This window comes from Melanotaenia boesemani, chromosome 24, assembly GCF_017639745.1.
Source record: "Melanotaenia boesemani isolate fMelBoe1 chromosome 24, fMelBoe1.pri, whole genome shotgun sequence".
In the NCBI taxonomy this organism is placed as follows: domain Eukaryota; kingdom Metazoa; phylum Chordata; class Actinopteri; order Atheriniformes; family Melanotaeniidae; genus Melanotaenia; species Melanotaenia boesemani.
The window spans coordinates 1,426,762-1,449,523 of record NC_055705.1 but is presented as its reverse complement, the minus strand read 5'-3'; the positions used below and the strand labels follow the sequence as shown (position 1 = coordinate 1,449,523).

The window sequence follows — 22,762 nt, the reverse complement described above, 5'->3', positions numbered from 1 at the left end:
AAAGCTCTGTGTGGGAAAGAAGCTGATAAACAAGGAGTCTGAATTAAATTCTTCACTTTCTAGAACTCATTGATTGATTGGTCTGGTGGTCTTTCTTCAAACTTTATTTCATTAAACTTGTATGAACATTGACAGACAGCCAGGATATTAGTCTGGCTTTTTATTTTTTTATTTTTCTTTCTTTATTAGAACATAAGTACAGTGGTCTGGTCTTCCAGTGAACCACAGACGCCATGGTTCACTCTTTTTGTTAAGTCCTGATAACCGACTTTATGTTCCGAACCGACATTTCTTCCATCTTAATGCTTCGGCGGGTTCAAACTTTGATTCGGGAACTGGCACCAGCGCAGACCTCGTCCAGACCTACCAGCAGACAGGCCGTAGCGGTACTGAACGAGTCAGATTTAAATACAAATTTAACTGGTAAAAGTGGAGAAATGAGTGAACGTATAAGTTCAGATGTATATGAGTTCAGACTTCTGCCTTTATTCATTTTCACTTGTTCATTTAAAGGTTTGATTTTCTGCGTTCATAGTAACTAAAATAGAAAAAGTAGAAGCTGTGAGTGGTGCTAAAGGAAGAGGCTTTAGAGTGGACTCTGAAAAGAGCTGGACTTCTATCAGGAGGGGCCACTGTCCTGCCGGGTTTACAGGTTTTCTTTCCATACCTGACTCCTGATTGGATCGTTGTGTGGAATAACCTGCTGGATATATTTAAGTTGAATCAGGTGTGTTGGAGCAGGAAAGCACCTAAAACCTGCAGGAAAGCAGCTATGGAGGCCCAAACGACTAAATTATGGTGTTCCAGAACTATCTCAAGCTTTTGTATCAGGGGCGTCCAGCTCTGGCCCTCGAGGTCCGTAGTCCTGCAGGTTTTAGATGTTTTTCTTCTCCAACACACCTGAGTTAAATGAAATGACTCTCCTCAACAGCTTGTTAAGCTCTGCTCAAACATGCAGGCCCATTAATCTGATACAGGATCTGCAGAGGAAACATCCAAAACCTGCAGGACTGCGGCCCACCAGGACCCACCATGGACACCTCTTGTAGGGTTGACTGAGTTAATGGCATTACCTCGAGGGTCCAGTAGGGGGAGTAGTGGTCTTTTCCTCAAAGCCAGGGCATGGGTTAGATGTAGACATCAGTAGACGTGTTTCGTTCCACATTTATTTGTACGTTCATGTGACAGAGTGGAAGTTTATAATGAGCTGATGAATGTTTGGTGGTTTTAAAATGAACACAGGATTGTTTTACTGGATGATTTCTTTAAAGTTCTGAACTGAAAATATAAAAAGTTTTTACTACGATGAAATCACCAGCATACATAAATGTTCCCATTAATCAGTAAAAGATCCACGACTTTAATTCATCAACTTAAAGAAACAGAGGAAAATATGAGCAGACAGAACTACAGACGGTGATGAACCATCGTTACACAGAGCGTCTTCTGGCTCGCATCATTTAGAAAAAGCATCTAAACGTGATCCTTTTGTCTCACTGAAGTTTCTTAAAATGTGTAATGTCAGAGGAAATGTTCATGTTTACATCTGGTTCTCATCTTTATTTAAAATCATGTTAAAACGGTCTATTTTCAGATAAAATGCCTTTTTAAGTGGTTTCAGATGAAACCACCTAATATGTTGTTGACATTGCTGGTTGCACATAGAAAAAGCTGCATACCGAACATGGACTAATACAGAATGATGCTGTAGCTGCTATCATTAGTTTAATTACATTATTTACCATGCTGAGGGCTCAGCCCTGCAACACAAGCTGCAATGAGCAGGAGAGAGAGGGAGAATCATTTCTTCATGCCCGCCCCGCCGGGAATTACTTTCTGACATTTTACTGTTTATTGTTCCCCCAAACAATGAAATGGGATTTTTCCCCTGAGATGCTCCCGAGTCCCTGTGGAGTTCCAGCCCTGGTGAAAAGGACAGGCGGGCAGTGGGTGGAGGACTTGTTCAGCCTACCTCCACCTGAATACAGCTGAATACACCTGTTTTAAGACATGGCGTCCAGTCTGCTTCAGTGTCTTTATTAGCTAGTGGAAGAAAACGAAGAAATAATTTGATCAGCATCTCATCACCTTGATCCACTGGGTGTTGTTTTTAAAGATGGCGGTTACTACACAAATTCAGAGAGAGGATCCAGAAATAGAAAAGCTCTCGATTTACCGGTCGATCTATGTTCCTACCCTCACCTACGGTCACGACCTGTGGGTAGTGACTCGGTGATCCAGGAGGAGCTCAGAGTAGAGCTGCTGCTCCTCCACATCGAGAGGAGCCAGATGAGGAAGCTCGGGCATCTGGTTAGGATGCCTCCTGGACACCCATCAACTGTAGCTTTCAAAATCTACCCAGCATCACCTTAAAATCAGGTAACATTAGATACCTGGGTGTAAATATTCCCTCCAGGCTCTCAGAACTAACAAAACTTAATCACACTCACCTTCTTAAGACTATAGAAGATGATGTTGCTCGCTGGAAATCTCTACCCATTTCACTCATGGGGAGAGTCGCCACCATAAAAATGATGGTTCTACCCAAAATCAACTATTTGTTTTCTATGATTCCTATGAAACCCCCCTCTACCTGGTTTAAATCGCTAGAATCACACATCTCCCGATTTCTCTGGAAAAATAAACCACCCCGGATCAGTTTAAAAACTTTACAGAAGCCGAAAGATAGAGGAGGATTAGACTTGCCTAACTTTCAACATTACTTCCTAGCTAATAGATTGCAATATGTCCTAAAATGGCTCAAACCTAGTCCACTAGATGGCCTGTGGATAGACATAGAACAAACATTTTGTGACAATTTGGAAATTTCTGATCTTCCTTTTTTCAGCTTAAGTATAAAAAAGCAAAAGTGCTTTAAAAGTGTCAACATCAGCACTTCTCTGACAGCCTGGTGGGAATTTCTCAATAAAACCAACTCCTCAATAATACCATGTAAACTCACACCCATCTGGAACAATCCTGATATTCTACTAAACAAAAATATGCTAAACTTTAACCAATGGATTAACCAAGGAATTAAATACTTTCAACATATTATCCATAACAGAAATATTTTATCTTTTAATACATTCTCATCACAATATGGGATTAACAGCAACAGATTCTTAGAATATCAACAACTCAGAACCATAATACACACAAAATTCCCCCTTCACCGAACAGATCTGGGGTCTCATTTATAACCGTTGCGTACGCACAAAATGGGGCCTGAAACTGGCGTACGCCTCTTTTCACGCAAAGGTTGTGATTTATAAAAAACAAACTTGACGTGAAAATGTGCGGTCTTTCACGGCAGCTCTGACCCATGCGTACGCTGGTTTTGGAGGCTGGGGGAATTGGCGACACAGATGGAGAGGTGGGGAATTAACAACACACTGCATCCAGAGTCCTCTTGTGGCAGCGTGGGGTCCTGTCACCATGTCTCCAATTAATTTTGCGCTCTGGCTGTATGACCGCAGATGTGATTTCGGCTCACTGGTCAGCGTGCATGACTTCAACCCGGCAAGAGTTCATAACCCGTCTCCGCTGTCTATGCGTCCTGCTACACTCTTCCACATCCAATTTCTCTATATTGCAGGAGAACAGGCCGACATTAAAAGGCAATTTGCAGAAATGTCCGGTTTTCCTAATGTAATCGGCGCAATTGACTGCACTCATATTGCTATAAGGGCCCCATATGTCGATGAATTCATGTATGTCAATAGGAAGCATGTGCATACTATCAGTGTTCAAGTCATATGTCAATCCAACATGATGGTGACAAATGTAGTTGCACGATGGCCTGGCTCTACACATGACTCTTACATCCTAGCGCAAAGCAGTGTAGAGAAGAGACTGCAGGCAGGCGCTGTACGTGATGGCTGGCTTCTTGGTAAGACAATAACTTTATATTGACAACCAGCTTAGCCAGATGCAGACCACTGATGCACTGTTTCATTGAAATGCAGGGGACAGTGGCTACCCCCTCCGGCGCTGGCTCCTGACCCCCTTCCCAAACCCCCAGAGCGCAGAGGAGACCCTGTTCAATACCGCTCACTCCCGTGCGCGCTCAACTGTAGAGCGCGCCATCGGCCTTTTAAAATGCCGGTGGCGGTGTCTGGATGCGTCAGGGGGTAGAGTATTGTACCATCCCCAAAAGGTGCGCAGGATCGTGAGGGCGTGTGGCGTGCTGCACAACCTGGCACTGAGGCACGGCATCCAACTACCTCCTGGCCTCCCCCCTCCTCGGAATGCCGACCCTCACCCACAGCCCCCTCCCAGACACAGGGAGTTCCAACACGGGGCACGGCTCTGTGAGGAGGTCATGCAGCGATTAAGCAGACAATAAGGTTCACTTTTTCACAAGCTCTTTTAATGTGTTTGGAATGTCGAACATAATGTCACACAAATTATGCAGTGTTGTTCTGATTTCCTTCAGTTCATTGATGGTTTCTTTTTGATCTCGCCATGGTCCGCTCTGTCCCACTCACAGAGTTAACTGAGGTAACTATGTGTTGCCACTCACGACACTTACTCTTATTTGTCACGCCACTACTGTGGCTACCAAACAAAATAATTTTTCGACTCTCCACCTCACTCACTAATGCATCGATTTCTGCCTCTGTGAAGTTGCGTTTTTTGGTTCGCTTCCCTGCGGTTGCCATTGTTCATGGATCACAACATGGATCAGCTGGCTCATTTTAATACACGCTGAGCTACTTTGCATTGACCATTTATAGTGGAAAGTGGGCGTGTAGTGGGCGGAACATGAGCCAAATTCACCTGCGCAAACTTCAAGGACGAGTGTGATTTATAAAGGGGAAATTGCTTGCACCTGTGCGTACGCACGGTTTTATAAATCAGAATATTTTATGGCGTACGGCAACTTCCGGTTTTGGGCGTAAGCACACTTTTAGTAAGAATCCTACGCACAGTTTTATAAATGAGACCCCTGGAACTTCCTCCAATAGTAGCAGATTTTATGGACCTCTGTACCCCCAAATTACTTTAAAAAATATACAGATTAATGTTAAAAATAGATGACTCAAATTCCCTACCTACTTCAAAATGGGAGATAGATTTATCCATCAATCCTAGTCAATCATTTTGGTTACAAATATGTCTTAATGCCTTTAATATGACAGACAGCCCAAATTTACAACTCATACAATACAAAGTCCTCCATAGAACGCATTATACAGGACAAAGGATGTTCAAGATGGGTCTTAATCACTCCGATATCTGCACACAGTGCACAGGTAACACAGCAGATGATTACTTACACGCTTTATGGCTTTGTGCACCTGTCCAGAAGTTCTGGAACAAGGTTTGTGAGGATTTATCAACATGGGTTAGATGTAACATTCCTGCATGTCCAAAACTTTGTTTACTGGGTGACCTAAGTGACATTAATATAGACACTAACAAAGCACATATGGTCCTCACGGCCTTATGTATCGCAAAGAAAACTATTCTAGTGAACTGCGGGAGTCCTGGTGGGCAGTGGGGATGAAGAGGTTTTTTTTTTTTTTTTTTTTTGGGGGGGGGGGGGGGGGGGGGGGACCTGCGGACATGTTCTTGTCCCTGGGGTGCCTAGCCTTGGTGTTGGGTTTCCTCCCTGTTGCATGGCCAAACATGCATATTAACACGTGCATGCTCACAAACGTGCTCGTCTCTCCATCCGCTTCTCACTAGATGTAGCTGATGTTTGTGTGTTGGTACGTTCATCTGCAGAAACATTTGATGACTACTGTAATTTTTTTATATTATCATCATTCTATCTTTCTTTGGGTATCATGTAGTACTGTGGTAGTTTATGTTGTTGTTTTTTTTTTTGTGATATGTTCTGGGCAGCATAGACAACTGTTATTTTCACATTTTAATCCTGTCCTTTTCTCCCTTTTTTTTTTTTTTTTTTTTTCTGTCTCTCTCTCTCCCTCTATCTCTCTGTCAGGTTCGGCACTGAGATATAAGTCTAAAGAAAATAAGATTACAATAAAAATAATAAAAATATCAAGGGCAGCCATGTATATAACATGTCTCCCTTGGTAGAGCAAATCTGTCAAGCAAAATATGGCAGACAGACCACCGTTCTGTATTTTAGGATGCTGGACAGGACAGGGTAGAAAAAAAAAAAAAAAAAAAAAAAAAGGATGCCTCCTGGACACCTCCCTGGCGTCCCACCAGAAAGAGGCCCCGGGGAAGACCCAGGACATGCTGGACGGACTACATCTCTCGGCTGGCCTGGGAACGCCTCGGGATCCCTCCGGATGAGCTGGTGAATGTGGCCGGGGAGAGGAAAGTCTGGGTTTCCCTGCTTAGGCAGCTGCCCCCGCGACCCGACTCCGGATAAGCTGAAGAAAATGGATGGATGGATGGATGGATGGATGGATGGATGGATGGATGGATGGATGGATGGATGGAGTTTACTTCTGCTCCTTGTTGAACCTGATTCTGGGTATTAACAGTCAGACCTGCTTCTAGTTGGTCTTTAACAGAAAAGAAAACGTGAAACAAACAACAGATAAAACAACAGTTAACAAGCAGGCTGATGTGGTAAGGTGAGCAGGTAGAGTAAACATGACGCCGGGTAGCTGTGGTTGGAAATGTTGAGGCTAGTGACAGAGGGGTGGGGGGGACACATTGCTATGGGTTCTGAGGTGAAGTTATTTCCAGCGAGCCATGTGACATGAGGTCTTTGGTTTCCAGGTCTGGAGGACTACATTCATCTAGAGAAACGAGTAGAGGACTTTTTATTGGATGGGATGATGGGTTTAGAGAGATCAGCAAGGAGACAGAGCTGATGCTGGACTCTGCAGCTCAGGATGGTGGAGAGCGACTCTAATGGTGGTCTTTGAACTGCTTGAAGCCTGTATGCCATGAAGTTCATTATAAGCAGATATTTCTGGTGGTCTGTCCCGTTTTAAACATTTAGCTTTGGCTGAATGAAGCTATTCTGTTCATTACTTCATATTATATGTTTTACCAGGTTTTCATAGTTTAAGTTGTTTTTAAATAGATGGATGGATGGATGGATGGATGGATGGATGGATGGATGGATGGATGGATGGATGGATGGATGGATGGATGGATGGACGGACGGATGGATGGATGCATGGACGGACGGACTGATGGATGAACGGATGGACGGATGGATGGATGGATGGATGGATGGATGGATGGATGGACGGACATACGGACGGATGGATGGTTGCATGGACGGACGGACTGATGGATGAACGGATGGACGGATGGATGGATGGATGGATGGATGGATGGATGGATGGATGGACGGATGGACGGACGGACGGTTGGATGGGTGGATGGACTGACGGTTGGATGGATGGATGGACGAATGGTCTCCAGAAGTAGAGCCTGCTCATCCCCTTCCTGTCCACAGCATCTGTGGTGGATCTCCAGTCCAGTCTGGGGTCCATGGTCCATCCCAAGAACTTCTAGGTCTCCACCTCCTGCCTGAACATAAGTGTTGGACTGAACATCAGTGTTAGACTGAACATCAGTGTTGGACTGAACATTAGTGTTAGACCGAATATCAGTGTTAGACTGAACATCAGTGTTAGACCGAACGTCAGTGTTAGACCGAACATCAGTGTCAGACCGAACATCAGTGTTAGACCGAACATCAGTGTTGGACCGAACATCAGTGTTGGACCGAACATCAGTGTTGGACCGAACATCAGTGTTGGACTGAACATCAGTGTTAGACCGAATATCAGTGTTAGACCGAACATAAGTGTTAGACCGAACATCAGTGTTAGACCGAACATCAGTGTTAGACCGAACATCAGTGTTGGACTGAACATCAGTGTTAGACTGAACATCAGTGTTGGACCGAACATCAGTGTTAGACCGAACATCAGTGTTAGACCGAATATCAGTGTTGGACTGACCATCAGTGTTAGACCGAACATCAGTGTTAAACCGAATATCAGTGTTGGACTGAACATCAGTGTTGGACTGAACATCAGTGTTGGACTGAATATCAGTGTTGGACTGAACATCAGTGTTAGACTGAACATCAGTGTTAGACTGAACATCAGTGTTAGACCGAATATCAGTGTTAGACCGAACATCAGTGTTAGACCGAACATCAGTGTTGGACCGAACATCAGTGTTGGACCGAACATCAGTGTTAGACCGAATATCAGTGTTGGACCGAATATCAGTGTTGGACTGAACATCAGTGTTAGACTGAACATCAGTGTTAGACTGAACATCAGTGTTAGACCGAATATCAGTGTTAGACCGAACATAAGTGTTAGACCGAACATCAGTGTTGGACCGAACAGCAGTGTTAGACCGAACATCAGTGTTAGACCGAACATCAGTGTTAGACCGAATATCAGTGTTGGACTGAACATCAGTGTTGGACTGAACATCAGTGTTAGACTGAACATAAGTGTTAGCCCGAACAGCAGTGTTGGACCGAACAGCAGTGTTAGACCGAACATCAGTGTTGGACCGAACATCAGTGTTAGACCGAACATCAGTGTTGGACCGAACATCAGTGTTAGACCGAACATCAGTGTTAGACCGAACATCAGTGTTGGACCGAACATCAGTGTTAGACCGAACATCAGTGTTAGACCGAACATCAGTGTTAGACCGAACATCAGTGTTGGACTGAACATCAGTGTTAGACCGAATATCAGTGTTAGACTGAACATCAGTTTTAGACTGAACATCAGTTTTAGACTGAACATCAGTGTTGGACTGAACATCAGTGTTAGACCGAACATCAGTGTTAGACCGAACATCAGTGTTAGACCGAATATCAGCGTTGGACTGAACATCAGTGTTAGACTGAACATCAGTTTTAGACTGAACATCAGTGTTGGACTGAACATCAGTGTCAGACTGAACATCAGTGTTAGACCGAACATCAGTGTTAGACCGAACATCAGTGTTAGACCGAACATAAGTGTTGGACCGAACATCAGTGTTGGACTGAACATCAGTGTTAGACTGAACATCAGTGTTGGACTGAACATCAGTGTTGGACTGAACATCAGTGTTAGACTGAACATCAGTGTTGGACTGAACTTCAGCGTTAGACTGAACATAAGTGTTGGACTGAACATCAGTGTTAGACTGAACATCAGTGTTGGACTGAACATCAGTGTTAGGCTGAACATCAGTGGTGTAGAAGGTAAGGAGGAAAGGAGCCAACACAGGATTAACATGGCAACACTGACCGCTGCAACATTTACTACTGTAAGGTTATATTTTGTTATGTTTAGTAGCTCTGGATGATCTCTTGGTGAGTTTCGTTGGACTGGGGACAATAATAAAACTCCAGTATAATGTACCATGTTTCGCTAACATGGCCGTACGTATTCACTCTCACATTCTGGTCTCTGGTTGGCATGTCTTACTTACTGGCCAGAATAGCCATCCTGTAAAGTTTATAAGCACCCTTATATTTGCCTGTATTAGATCATTTTAGCCATTTGTCCTCATTTAATTCCCATTCCAGATCTTTCTGCCAGATCATCCTCAGATTAGAGCGTGAACTTTTATTTTTGTAGCTTGCTAAAATGTTTACAGAGTAGAGCTGACCCAAGACTGGTTCTGATCCGCAATAAACGGACCTTCACTGATACAGATCTGGTCCACACATGGTCTTTACCCTCTGAGCCCAACAGGATAAACCCAGCTGTAGCTGAACCGTGACTTTTATTAGCAGGAGGATGAATGAGTGGAGGGTTGGAGCGGATAGTCGGGGACCAGATTTACAGTCTCTCACTCCCACGTGCACTATTCATGTCTTTCCTGTTGTGGTAAACAGATAACTGTCACATGCACAGGTACACACACACACACACACACACACACACACACACACACACACACACACACACACACACACAAACACACACACACACACACACACACACACACACACACACACACACACACACACACTGTTTCATTTGAATGTGTTTCTTATTAGATTAAATTGTTTATTATTCTCATTCTGTTTTAAATTAACCTAAATTTATTTCATTATTCTCATTTCTAAACAAACGTATTTATTTAGTTTTCTTTATTCTCAGTCCTGCAGCCTGGAACAACTTCAAGACCTAAATCTTCAGGAGCTGATCTCAGTTCACCTGCAGCTTCTTTCCTGATGGAGAGCTTCACCTGCAGCTTCTATCCTGATGGAGAGCTTCACCTGCAGCTTCTATCCCGATGGAGAGCTTCACCTGTAGCTTCTTTCCTGATGGAGAGCTTCACCTGTAGCTTCTATCCCGATGGAGAGCTTCTCCTGCAGCTTCTATCCTGATGGAGAGCTCCACCTGCAGCTTCTATCCCGATGGAGAGCTTCACCTGCAGCTTCTATCCCGATGGAGAGCTTCACCTGTAGCTTCTATCCCGATGGAGAGCTTCACCTGCAGCTTCTATCCCGATGGAGAGCTCCACCTGCAGCTTCTATCCTGATGGAGAGCTTCACCTGCAGCTTCTATCCTGATGGAGAGCTTCACCTGCAGCTTCTTTCCTGATGGAGAGCTTCACCTGCAGCTTCTTTCCTGATGGAGAGCTTCACCTGTAGCTTCTATCCTGATGGAGAGCTTCACCTGCAGCTTCTTTCCTGATGGAGAGCTTCACCTGCAGCTTCTTTCCTGATGGAGAGCTTCACCTGCAGCTTCTATCCTGATGGAGAGCTTCACCTGTAGCTTCTTTCCTGATGGAGAGCTTCACCTGCAGCTTCTATCCTGATGGAGAGCTTCACCTGCAGCTTCTATCCTGATGGAGAGCTTCACCTGCAGCTTCTTTCCTGATGGAGAGCTTCACCTGCAGCTTCTTTCCTGATGGAGAGCTTCACCTGTAGCTTCTATCCTGATGGAGAGCTTCACCTGTAGCTTCTATCCTGATGGAGAGCTTCACCTGCAGCTTCATTCCTGATGGAGAGCTTCACCTGTAGCTTCTATCCTGATGGAGAGCTTCACCTGCAGCTTCATTCCTGATGGAGAGCTTCACCTGCAGCTTCACATCCCTGCTGCTGCTCATCAGCTGGTCTCTGTATACGAGACTTTCCTTCATCTGAAGCAACCTGTTCACTCTGAAGCACAATGTCCAAAAATGAAACGCTTTCATTCCTTTGTTTGAGGCAGGGAACGACTTCACCCTTCATCCTTGTTTCTCCGCAGACGGCAGAGAAACTGTCTCTATAACTTGGAGCAGAAGTTTCACCTGAAACTAAAGATCACACCTTTCTGAGATCATCAGTGATGTAAACACACAGGAGAAAAACTAAAAGCCAAACGTTTTATTAAAGAAAATCCTGGATGGAGAAGCATCTGGATGTATGTGCCCCCACCTGTTAAACAAATTCCCTGCACACCTGAGCCAAGCGCAAACTGCTGAGTCATTAAAATCTGGCTAAAAACTTTATTAACAGACGCTTTTCTGTAAAAAAAAAAAAAGCACTTTTACAGATTTTACAGGTCAGGTCATTTTATGTTTCTTTCATTTTAAAAGCAGTTTATTGTATTTTTACCTTTGACCTGCCTGGAGCAGGAATTTAGCTCTGAAAGTGAAGGACTTCACGTTAAGGAAGAGTGGAGTAAAATCACCGCCACCATGTGGGAGACTCACATGGTTTCTCTGACGAGGTTGAAGGAAACCTTCATCTTTCTGCTGCAGGAGCTTCTGCAAGCGGCTGGATTCTGACTTTTAGTTTCTGTTCTGTAAATAATGAAACGGTGTGATCTGTCATGTGTCGCTCAGCTGAGGGTGAAACCTAACCTGGTGACGGGTACTTCTCTTCTAACGGGACAGTTAGAAGTCGCCGCCAAGCTTCATGAAACGATCACCAGTCTTAGTCTGGCAGCTTTTCTAGAAGGATGATCAGACACCACCCATGGTGGAGGCACTGAGCTGATCACCTGATAAACACCGAGCTGCCTTCGTCTTGAGTTTCTAGAAGTTGCAGCGAGTTCCTGTTAATCATTGTCATCAGTGGAAAGAAGAACATACAAATCAGTTTTCAGCTAAATGAAACTATGACCTGCTTTCCACCAGCCAGCTCCTCCAGCTTCGCCTTCCATCGAAGCTGGTGGCTTTTATAAACTAAAGTCTGGAAACAGAGCGGGTGTCACCTGATGTCTGACACCCTTTAAACAGAACAGAAAACAACCTTCATCCAGCTGTTTATGTCTGGTGGAGGTTGGGCAGGACCGTGTGCTGCTGCTCCTTCAGCTCAGGGTTTTGTTAGTTTAAACCGGAGCCGAAGTCCCGTCCTCATGATCTGCTGTCCTGCAGCTTTTAGATGCTTCTCTTCTCCATCACAACCACATGAAATGGCTGAATGTCCTCATGTCAGAGGCTAACGGGACCTTCGTCTGATTCAGGTGTGCTGGAGCAGGGCTGCATCTAAACGCTGCAGGATAGCAGCTCCAGGACTGGACGTGGGCACCCCGGTTTACAAAAACTCTGCCGTTAAAAACAAGACGAAGGCAGAGAAAAGCGGCGTACAGCGGAGGAAAGCTTCCTGTGTGGAGACAGGGCCTGGTGTCTTTGCTCTTTGAGGGTTAAAACAACTGAAATGTGAACGATTCATTTTAAACTGAATAAACTAGTTCATGAGAAGCACGAACTTACTTATCACTGGTTAAATGTTGGTTTGTAGCTTCAAGACTCATAGCAGGTAATAAAATCCCAGAAATAAACTTTAATATCTTCTAGAGATAATTTAGGAGCAGAAGACTTAAAATAAAGGAAATACAAAACAAAAATACTAACGTAAAACTACTTATCAAGAAGAAATTTACTAGGACATAATCAGCATGACTGATGTGAGATATTTAATTTTTACAGCCTTTTAGTTGCTTTATAATCTTGTTTTCAGATCTGCTCTCTGGAGGTGAGAAAGAAACGCAGAGTAGAAGCAGATACGATGGTTTGAGGGTTTTTCACTTCATAAATGAGTGTTTCAGCATTTGTTTTCAGATGTTTCTCCCTGGTCTGAAGTCAGGAAGTGGTAGCTGGTGTGGCTTTCTGACTGCACGGACAGATCTTTTAACTGGAATAAGGCAGTTTAAATGTTTTTACTCACATTAAGCTCGTGTTCGCAGTGACTACAGACGTCAGCGGAATTAGTTTAATTTTAGTTTAGTGTTGAAATCTTTGACGTTTGGCTCTAAAGCAAAGGTCAGATGTGTTGCCACATGATGAGGAAGATGACCGATCTGCTGACTCACTCTGACTCGGCGCTTTTCTGGACAGCTCGGCCTGTTGGCCTGCGACTCGGCTCCAGTTAAACGACTGGATCCCAGCGATTAGCTGCAGGTTAAATGTACTAGAAGTGGATTTGGTGACAGCTCTGAGCAGTTTGACAGAGCTGTTTGTGGTCATCGCTTCCTTCGCTGTGCAGTGTGAAAAAAGGAAGTGGGTTCGAATGCTGAGAAACCAGCTACCTGATTAACATGCATCTCACCGTGGTTAACATGTCTCCACAGCTCGACTGGAGGAATAAAAGTCAGACGTTTCTGCTGGAAGCGTGATGCAAACGTCTGTATGGCTTCAGTGTGATTTATAAACCATGTTTTACTCTGCACAGCCTTTAAATTCGTGCCAGCTCCGTAAAACCTCCTTCCTTCCCTGCAGACCTACGACACGACATCCTGGAGTTCTCCGTCACACTAGGACAGAAAACATGCTTCCTTGTTCGATATTTAACAGCAGAAGTTGAGTTTTTTTATTTATTTTCACAGATTTTTTCATAATTTAAGGGAATCAGTGACATCAGGGAATGGGTGGCTGGGAGGTCATGCTTTTTAAATCCAGCTGTTCCCCTTCCTCTGACGTTCTTATATCTCCTATTATAGTTTTTTGTTCTATTTGATAGTTTATTTTGGTTTTTAATCCTTGTTGATCATTTGTGCTGTTTTAATCATTTCTCTCAGCACTCTGCTCTGATGTCGTGGTGTTTTTTCAGTGCTTTAGAAATAAAATTTTGTGTTAATGGTGCCGTGCACGTGGCTCTGCATTACAGAACGTGGTTCGTCATGTTTCACAGTCTCAGTTTGCACTGAGGGGGGTGATCTGTGGTCAGATGGTGAGATGATGTGGGAGTTCTCTTCCAGAGAAATAATCAACAAACTCCCCCTCAGTTTGGTTAACCTTTAAGACTTGAACAGATTCCAGCGAGAAGAAGATTTAATGTTTGTTTTTATTGTTGTTTTGCCTGGAGGTGATTAGATGAAAAACATTTTATCTCTGAAGGAAAATGACAACAGCAACGTATCCGTTGGCTTCTACTGGGTTTAACTGTAGCTGGACTGGAGCATTCAAAGTTTATAGCTAAAAGTATATTTAACAGTTTGATGTCATTTAGAAAGTTTTTATCACAAATCTGGTGAAATTGAAATCTTTATAAAACCCTCCCAGCTGGGGAACATTGAGAACCGGAGGTACCAGAATGGACAATTTGGAGACTAAAACCTTTAATTTTGTTCTGCAAAACAAAGATTAAAATAAATAAAATTAATTAAATAAAAAGAGAAAGAAAAGGCTAAAATAAAACAGAGAAAATGCAAGAAATCAAGTTCCAGCGTGGGGAAAGACAGGATTAAAACATGATTCCAGCTTAAAGAACCAGATCCAGATCTGGACTCTAAATAAAAACTAGTTCCATGCAGCAGAGAACAGGTGGGTCTTTAACCTGGATCTAAATAAACTGAGTGTTTCAGCTGATCTGAGGCTTTCTGGGAGTTTGTTCCAGACATGTGGAGCATAGAAGCTGAATGCAGCTTCTCCATGTCTGGCTCTGACTCTGGAACTGATAAGAACCTGGATCCAGTTGACCTGAGGGTTCTGGTAGGTTCATACTGGGTCAAGAGGTCTCTGATGTATGTTGGTCCTAAACCATTCAGATCTTTCTAGACCAGCAGCAGAACTTTAAAGTCTATCCTCTGACGGACCGGCAGCCAGTGTAAAGACCTCAGAGCTGGACTGATGTGGTCCACTTTCTTGGTCTTAGTGAGGACTGGAGCAGCAGAGTTCTGGATCAGCTGCAGGAGTCTGACTGATGTTTTAGGTAGAACCTGTAAAAACACTGTTACAATAATCAAGCCGACTAAAGATGGAAGCTGGACTAGTTTTTCTAGGTCCTGCTGAGACATCACATCTTTTACCCTTAATATGTTCTTAAGGTGATCGTAGGCTGACTTTGTGGTTCCCTTCATGTGGTTCTCAAAGTTTAGGTCTGAGTCCATCAATACACCCAGATTTCTGGCCTGGTTGGTGGTTTTTATGTTTATAGATTGAAGCTCTGTGGGGACCTTTAATCGTTTCTCTTTGGCTCCAAAAACCATCACCTCAGTTTAGTTTTTTGTTTAACTGAAGAAAGTTCAGACCCATCCAGTCATTAATCTCCTCAATGCATTTACCAAGAGCCTGTACGGGGCCTCGGTCTCCTGGTGACATTGTAATATAAACCTGTGTGTCATCTGCGTAGCTATGGTAACTAATGTTGTTCTTTATGACCTGTGCCAGTGGGAGCATGTAGATGTTAAACAGAAGAGGCCCCAGGATGGAACCTTGGGGAACTCCACATGTAATTCTTGTCTGCTCAGATGTAAAGTTACCTACTGACTGAGGAAAGTACTTCCTGTTCTCTAAATAAGATTTAAACCAGTACCAGCGACGCCCACCCAGTTCTCCAGTCAGGAGTAATATATTGTGGTCGACTGTCTCAAAAGCAGCACTGAGGTCCAGTAAGACTAAGACTGACATTTTTCCATCGCCTGTATTCAAACATATGTCATTAATGACTTTGGTCAGAGTATCTCGGTGCTGTGGTGCCGTTTAAAACCTGACTGGAAGACATCGTAGCAGTTGTTTGTGTTAAAAAAGTCTTTAAGCAGATTAAAAACGGCTTTTTTGATGGTTTTACTTAGAAACGGGAGCACTACAATCGGCCTGTGGTTGCTGATTTGTAAACAGTAAACAAACGGTAACACCTGAGGTGTTGGAAACACTGACACAAAACTACAAGTAATTCAAGTAAAAAACAAACACTTTTTAAATTTCTCCTACAATAAAACCAGCTCACAGTTCCTCACAAACCCTAGTCTCCTTTAATCCTTTCAAACTGGTCTCACACCAGGTTTTGCTACAAGTTTAAATATTCACATTTTATAGTCCATCCAGGCTCATGAGACATGAGACAGTAGAAGTACTTCCTGTTGACGTGTCTGCAGTAATCGGTCATCTGGTTCCTGTTTTTATTCTCTAAAAAATATTACCAAACCACGCTCCACTGTGTCACATCCTGAACTGTGTCACATCCTGAACTGGAAATCTTTATTCATGCTTTTGCTTCATCACGATTGGATCATTAATGTACTACAGACCTGTCTTACAACACCTGCCTAGAACGGTAGCAGGTTGTTCTAAAGGCGGTTTGCTCATGGACTCCGACCTTCATGCAGCTGCTTCCAGTTTATTTCAGGCTGCAATTTAAGACTCTTTTACTGACTTGGAGAGCTCCTTTTGGACAAACACCAGGTCATATCTGGGGGCTTCCTCAACCATGTCTCCCTGGGACCAGGACCTGCTGATGGTTCTCCATATAAAGCTGGAAACTAAAGGAGACAGAGCCTTCTGTCCTGTGGCTCCCAGACTCTGGAAATCTCTTCCTTTAGACTTGAGATTGGTGGACTCTGTGGTCGCTTTTTAAAACCTGTTAAAAACACATCTTTTAAATGAGCTTTTTATTAATTCATGCATTTCATGCATTGTTGGCTCTTATGAAGCCCTTTGTGTTTTATCTTGAAGGTGTTATGTAAGGTTTTACTTAATCAGCACTGACAGTAACCAGAGCCAGAAATCTGACTAGAACTGGGTAAGTAAGTAAGTAAGTAAGTAAAGTTTATTTCTATAGCACCTTTCACAGACAATGAACATCACAAGGTGCTTTACATCAATACAAATAAATTAAACACAACAAGTAATAAAATACAAATAAAATACGTTAAAATAAAAAGCAAAATACATTAAGATCTGAAAGACATAATAAGCATAACACAGCCCTCGCACGTCAATTATTAAAAGCCTGAGAAAACAGGTGAGTTTTAAGTTTACTCTTAAAAACATCTATAGAGTCGAGGGAACGCAGGGATGGCGGGAGGTCATTCCATAGCCTCGGCGCAAAGGCCTGGAAGGAGCGGTCACCCCGGGACTTATAATGAGTACGAGGGATCATTAGAAGATTTTGGTCCGAAGACCTCAACTTCCGAGAGGGAGTGTAGGGACAAAATAAGTCTCTAATATAGGAAGGAGCCTGGCCATGTAGGGCTCTAAAAGTCAGCACCATGATTTTAAAAGCAAAACGAACGGAGACTGGAAGCCAGTGAAGAGACTTTAAAATTGGCGTAATATGTGCCCATCTGTTCGTGCGAGTCAGGAGCCTGGCTGCAGAATTTTGGACGTGCTGCAGACGGGACAATTCCTTTTTATTTAGACAAGTAAATAGGCTGTTGCAGTAGTCCAAACGAGACGATACAAATGCATGAATTACCAATTCAAGGTCCTTATTTGAAACAACAGTTCTCAGTTTAGAGATATTCCTTAGCTGATGGAAACAGTTCCTAGTTAGCTGCTTAGAGTGGTGTTCTAAGGACATATCTTTGTCAAAGATGACACCGAGGTTTCTAAGGTGGGATTTAGATGACTCATTCAAAACACCCAGGTACTGTTTAATACATGGGCTGGCATCATCAGGGGCGATCACCAGCACCTCAGTTTTGTCTGAGTTTAACTGCAGTGAATTAGCACCCAACCATTGTTTAATTTGCTTTAGGCAGCTCATTAGGGAGTCCAATTTATGGATCTCAGAAGTCTTAAAAGAACAGTACAGCTGAATGTCATCAGCATAAATGTGGTAAGAAACATCATCAAAGTCCTTGATTATCTTTCCCAGTGGAAGAACATACAATAAAAACAATAAAGGACCTAACACAGAACCCTGAGGTACTCCACACCGCAAATCAGCTGAGTCAGACAGGATCTGGTTAGCTGATACACAAAAACTCCTACCTGACAAATACGAAGTGAACCATGATAAAACGGGGCCTGACATTCCTATTTGATCGCGCAATCTGGTTAGCAATCTGTCATGATCAACAGTGTCAAATGCCGAGGAGAGATCCAACAGGACTAAAACAGTACATTTCCCATAGTCCGCAGACATCAAAATGTCACTGGACACTTTGAGCAAAGCAGTTTCTGTTGAGTGATGCCTACGGAAACCGGACTGAAAAGGATCAAAGATGTTAAAATTCTCCATAAAGGAAATCAATTGTTCCGAAACAACTTTCTCCAAAACTTTGGACAGGAAGGGTAGCTTCGATATGGGCCTGAAACTATTTGGTTCGTTTGGATCCATGTTAGATTTTTTAAGAAGAGGTTCCACAAAAGCATGTTTAAAAGAACTGGGGAAAACGCCAGAAGACAGTGAGGTGTTAACCAGATTGGTAACCCAGGGTCCGATGACATCTAACACTTTTAAAAGGAGTTTACAAGGGAGTGCATCAGAAGGGCAAGATGAGGGCTTCATTTTAGTTACTAAGTCTGAGATATACGCTTGGGTCACCTGATTAAAAGATGACCACCTATGAAGTACAGGCTCATCAATAACAATTGGGTTACAGAATGAGCGCAGAGGAAGCTTAGCCTTAATATCCTCAATTTTGCTAATGAAATATTTCAAGAATACATTACTGTCGGTTTTACAAGAAACAGGTATAAGGGGATCAACAGGACATACAATAGAACTGATGGTGTCAAACACAACCTGGGGGTTCTTCTTATTCGATGTGATCAGCTGACGAAAGTATTCAGATCTGGCGTTTCTAATCATTTCATTTAATGAGGACATAAGTTCCCTAAGATGCAATCTATGTACTTCAAGTTTAGTAGACTTCCACAAGCGCTCCGTTTTTCGACACAGGCGCCTAAAGTCCTGAATATCATGATTTATCCATGGACGGGTGGTCTTCTTGGTCACCAGATTGGATTTAACCGGAGCAACCTGATCCAGAATGGATTTACAGAGACTATTAAAACTAACGGTGAGGCTGTCCACATCATAACAATCCTTAAACACATTAGAGTCATACAAGGCAGAGAAATGAGCTGCTGTATTCTCAGTGATAATGCGCCTTGCGGCCCTAGTCGCAGAGGGCTCGGGTTTAGGAGTGAGGTGCAGATCAAATAAAACACAGTAATGATCACTAATGTGGACATCTTCTACACAGAGGTCAGCCACGTTAATGCCAAGAGAAAAGACTAAATCGAGGGTATGACCCTTATGGTGAGTGGGTCCAGAAACGTGTTGCTCCAAATCAAAAGTTTCAGTCAATGTTAAAAGATCCCTTGCAGCACAGGAATTTCGGTCATCGACATGAATATTAAAATCACCAACTAGTAAAACTTTTTCCAACTTAATAATAAATGATAAAAAATCACTAAAATCCTTTAAAAAGGCAGCAGCATGACCTGGTGGGCGGTAAACCAGCACACAATAAAAGACATCAGAAGAACCAATCTTAAACATCTGAGATTCAAATGAAAGGTAGGTTTGAGAATTAATCATTTTACAAGTAAATTTATCCTTGAATACCACTGCAAGACCTCCTCCACGACGAGAGGGGCGGGGTATCCCGAAAACCGAGCAGTCATCAGGGCAAAGTTCATTTAAGTGAATAAACTCCCCTTCACTCTGCCATGTTTCAGTGAGGAACAGGAAATCCAAGTTGCGCCTGATAAAAAAGTCATTCAATGAGAAAGATTTATTTGAAATTGAGCGTACATTCAATAGACCGACCCGAGACGAGGATGACGTCACAGTCTTCACATCAGCTCGGCTCAACGGAATTTGCCGAAGGCACGCAGTGCGGTCACGTGATCTCCAGCTGGGTCGGGGTGCCACGCGTAGATTGTCAGATGTAAACATGGAAACGAGCGGTGGCAAAACATCCTGGTAGCCCCAATTCCGACGTTTCACCAACTCCCAGACATCTGACGAGGGATCGGAAAAGGGGAGCGAAGAGGGAACACCAAAACCTGAGCACACGTCGATGAGGGGAACAATCCGCAAGCACCTGTCCATGTGATCCGGGATGTCAACCTGACGACGCGAGATTCGCTTTCGCTTAGCTTGGATGCCGGACCTACAGCCACGCTTCCTCTGTCTCCTCTTTTTGTCGGGGACACGAATCAGCAGCAAGAACTCTGGAGAGTCGGTCGAGCAAACGAAGGGTGGTGGAAAAGTTTGCCTGTACTTTCCCCAGTCATTACATAAGGACTCCATAGATTTTCTTATGCTCAAAAGAGCAACGCGATCGTAGCTCCAAACAGCAGAAACGTATCCGTTGGGAAAACGGACTGATAGGACCGTACATAAAGTAAAAATAATGAATAAAAGTCGACAAAGGAGACCAGCAACAAAGGCGTAGCCAGGCACAGGCGCCATCTTGGTCCAAGGTCAAGGTGTTTTTCTGTTGTCAGTGTTTGCAGACATAGTGGTTGGAGTTGTGTTAGCACTGCAGCAGCAGCAGCAGCAGCAACATGTGGTAGATGTAAAGCCAGCAGTAAAACCACCATCAGCAGCAGATTCTAGCAGAGGAGCTCACAGGTCTTTAATCCAGTTCTTCTAAGACAGACATTTCTTTTAACTGTTGTTCTCTAACTAACCCAACTTCAGCTGAAAGCTGCTGAGAGACAAGAAGCTGGTTTATGTTTATGTCTAATGCATCAACCCGTGTCTTTATTTGGTTTATCTGGTCATTAACACACAGAGGTGGATTGTATCCCTTCAGTTCACCATTGTTGAAGTAAGCAGGGGCGTGTCCAGCAGGGTGGCCCGGGGGGGCACAGGCCATCCCTTCAATCAGACTGGCCACCTATGCAGGGACAAATAAATTTAATAAAACATCAAATGTATGATGACGTTGTCACATCGAAGCTCAAACGTTCGAGTGTAAGTGAATGCAGCAACTGCCTCACTACCAGCATCGGTCCCGCCTATGTTAGAAAACGAGGGGAAAGTCAAGCAGAAATCGGTTTAGCAGCAAAAGAGGACGAGAGGACGACAAATATCCCGGTAAGTAATATGATGTTTTTTAAGTAAACTTTGGCACAATAAGCAACCCTAAAATAATTATTACATCAATCGAACACCATCGAAAGTATTGGTGTAGCTAGAATAAGCTGCTGGATGGAGATGTAGATTTGGGTTGTAAGTGAAAGGACGTCTATATCGTACATTTATAGTGATATTTTATATTGTATGTATGAGGGTACATTGAAAAATATATCACCACAGCGTAGAAATAAAAGTATTTGGAAGTGTAGACCTTTTCCATTTTGGTTATATGATTTATTATATATATATACATATATACATATATTAGATAAATCCGATTATCAAAAGGAGCCTTATATCCATAAAGCTCAAATTTGTTTGGCACAACACAGCGGCCAAACCATCATTCTGCTGCTACCAATCTGGACAGGACAAGTATTAAAAAAAAAAAAGTATATGTAATATATATATATACACAAAGTATATATATATTTATATATATATATATATATATATATATTTATATATGTGTGTGTATATATATACTTTTTTCTTTTTTTCTTTTTTTTTTAAATCATGATCAGCCACCCAAGATGAAGCATCTTATTTTTCTGAATGCCAATCTGAACTGAGGACATTAATGCTGCTTTCTTGAGTCTGGTTCTCATTCTGTTTTGTGGATTTCTTTGCTGTTTTCTGTTCATTTGTGGATCATAAGATTTTTGTTGAAATATTAAACAATTAAGGACTTTTGTATCAGAATAAATGCACAAAAAGAGGCAAATATAAGACTTCTTGTAAAAAAGACTGAACACAAAAGGGTTTTCAAAACACATTCATTAATTTTTGAGAAGTTAAGGTGTATGAGGCTAAAAAAAAAAGCTAAATTAAGAGCCAAAAGAGCCGGCTCTTCTTTGAGAGTCGAGCCAAAAGAACCGGCTCTCTAAAAAGAGCCGAACATTCCATCACTAGTATAAACCCACTGGACACCTCAGTGCTGTGTCAGCATGCAGAGGATGAGGAATGAGGAGGGATCATCCTGCAGATGTGACCATGCCTCTACGGAGGCTAGAGGCAGACTAGGGGGGTCCAGAGACCTGGGCATTCAGCAGCAATCCTGGAGCACCATCCCAAACCCCCCCTCATCAAAAAGACCACCCTGGTCAGAGCACCCCCCACCCCATCCTCCTCCACCCTCCCTCCACCACCCACCCACCCATTACCCCATCTATCCACCCCGTAACCCCTCACTTACAGCCTACTCTGTGCTGTACCCACAAACACTCAATTTCCACACACCCACATCACATGTGGGAGACATCCCTGGGGGACCAGAGGATAGCGAGGCCCCAAACCTGATCACCCCCCACCACCCCATCATCACCCCATCCAGATGCAGCAGATTGGGCATCTACCCCAGCGCCAGCAGCTCCCCCATCAGTGCAGCCAGCCTGGATCCTGGCCCCTGGGGCAAACATCTCCCTCTGACTGCATTGCCCTCCCCTTCCCCACTCATGACTGTTTGTGAAGTGTGTGTTGTTTGCGATAAAAATTGAGGGGCAGTAACGACACCATGCTGGGAGCAAGGCCGCACGAGCAGCCCTGTCTGCCATGCATTACATGGCATGCCCCCCAAAAGTTGTTTGTGTG

The 22,762-nt window shown here is 43.3% G+C and overlaps 2 protein-coding genes across 2 annotated transcripts in view; both read right to left on the bottom strand.

Annotated features, from left to right (window-relative positions):
• Positions 1-16,560, bottom strand: part of LOC121635914 — a 100,138-nt gene extending 83,578 nt beyond the window's left edge. The window contains exons 1-3 of the mRNA XM_041979331.1: positions 16,505-16,560; positions 11,002-11,083; positions 7,353-9,129 (exon numbers count right to left, since the gene is read on the bottom strand). Of these exons, the coding sequence (XP_041835265.1) occupies positions 7,353-9,129; positions 11,002-11,083; positions 16,505-16,560 (1,915 nt within the window). The remainder of the gene's footprint in view (positions 1-7,352; positions 9,130-11,001; positions 11,084-16,504) is intronic.
• LOC121635255 (NLR family CARD domain-containing protein 3-like) overlaps positions 1-22,762 on the bottom strand; it is a 1,000,352-nt gene that overhangs the window by 507,740 nt on the left and 469,850 nt on the right. The window lies entirely within an intron of this gene.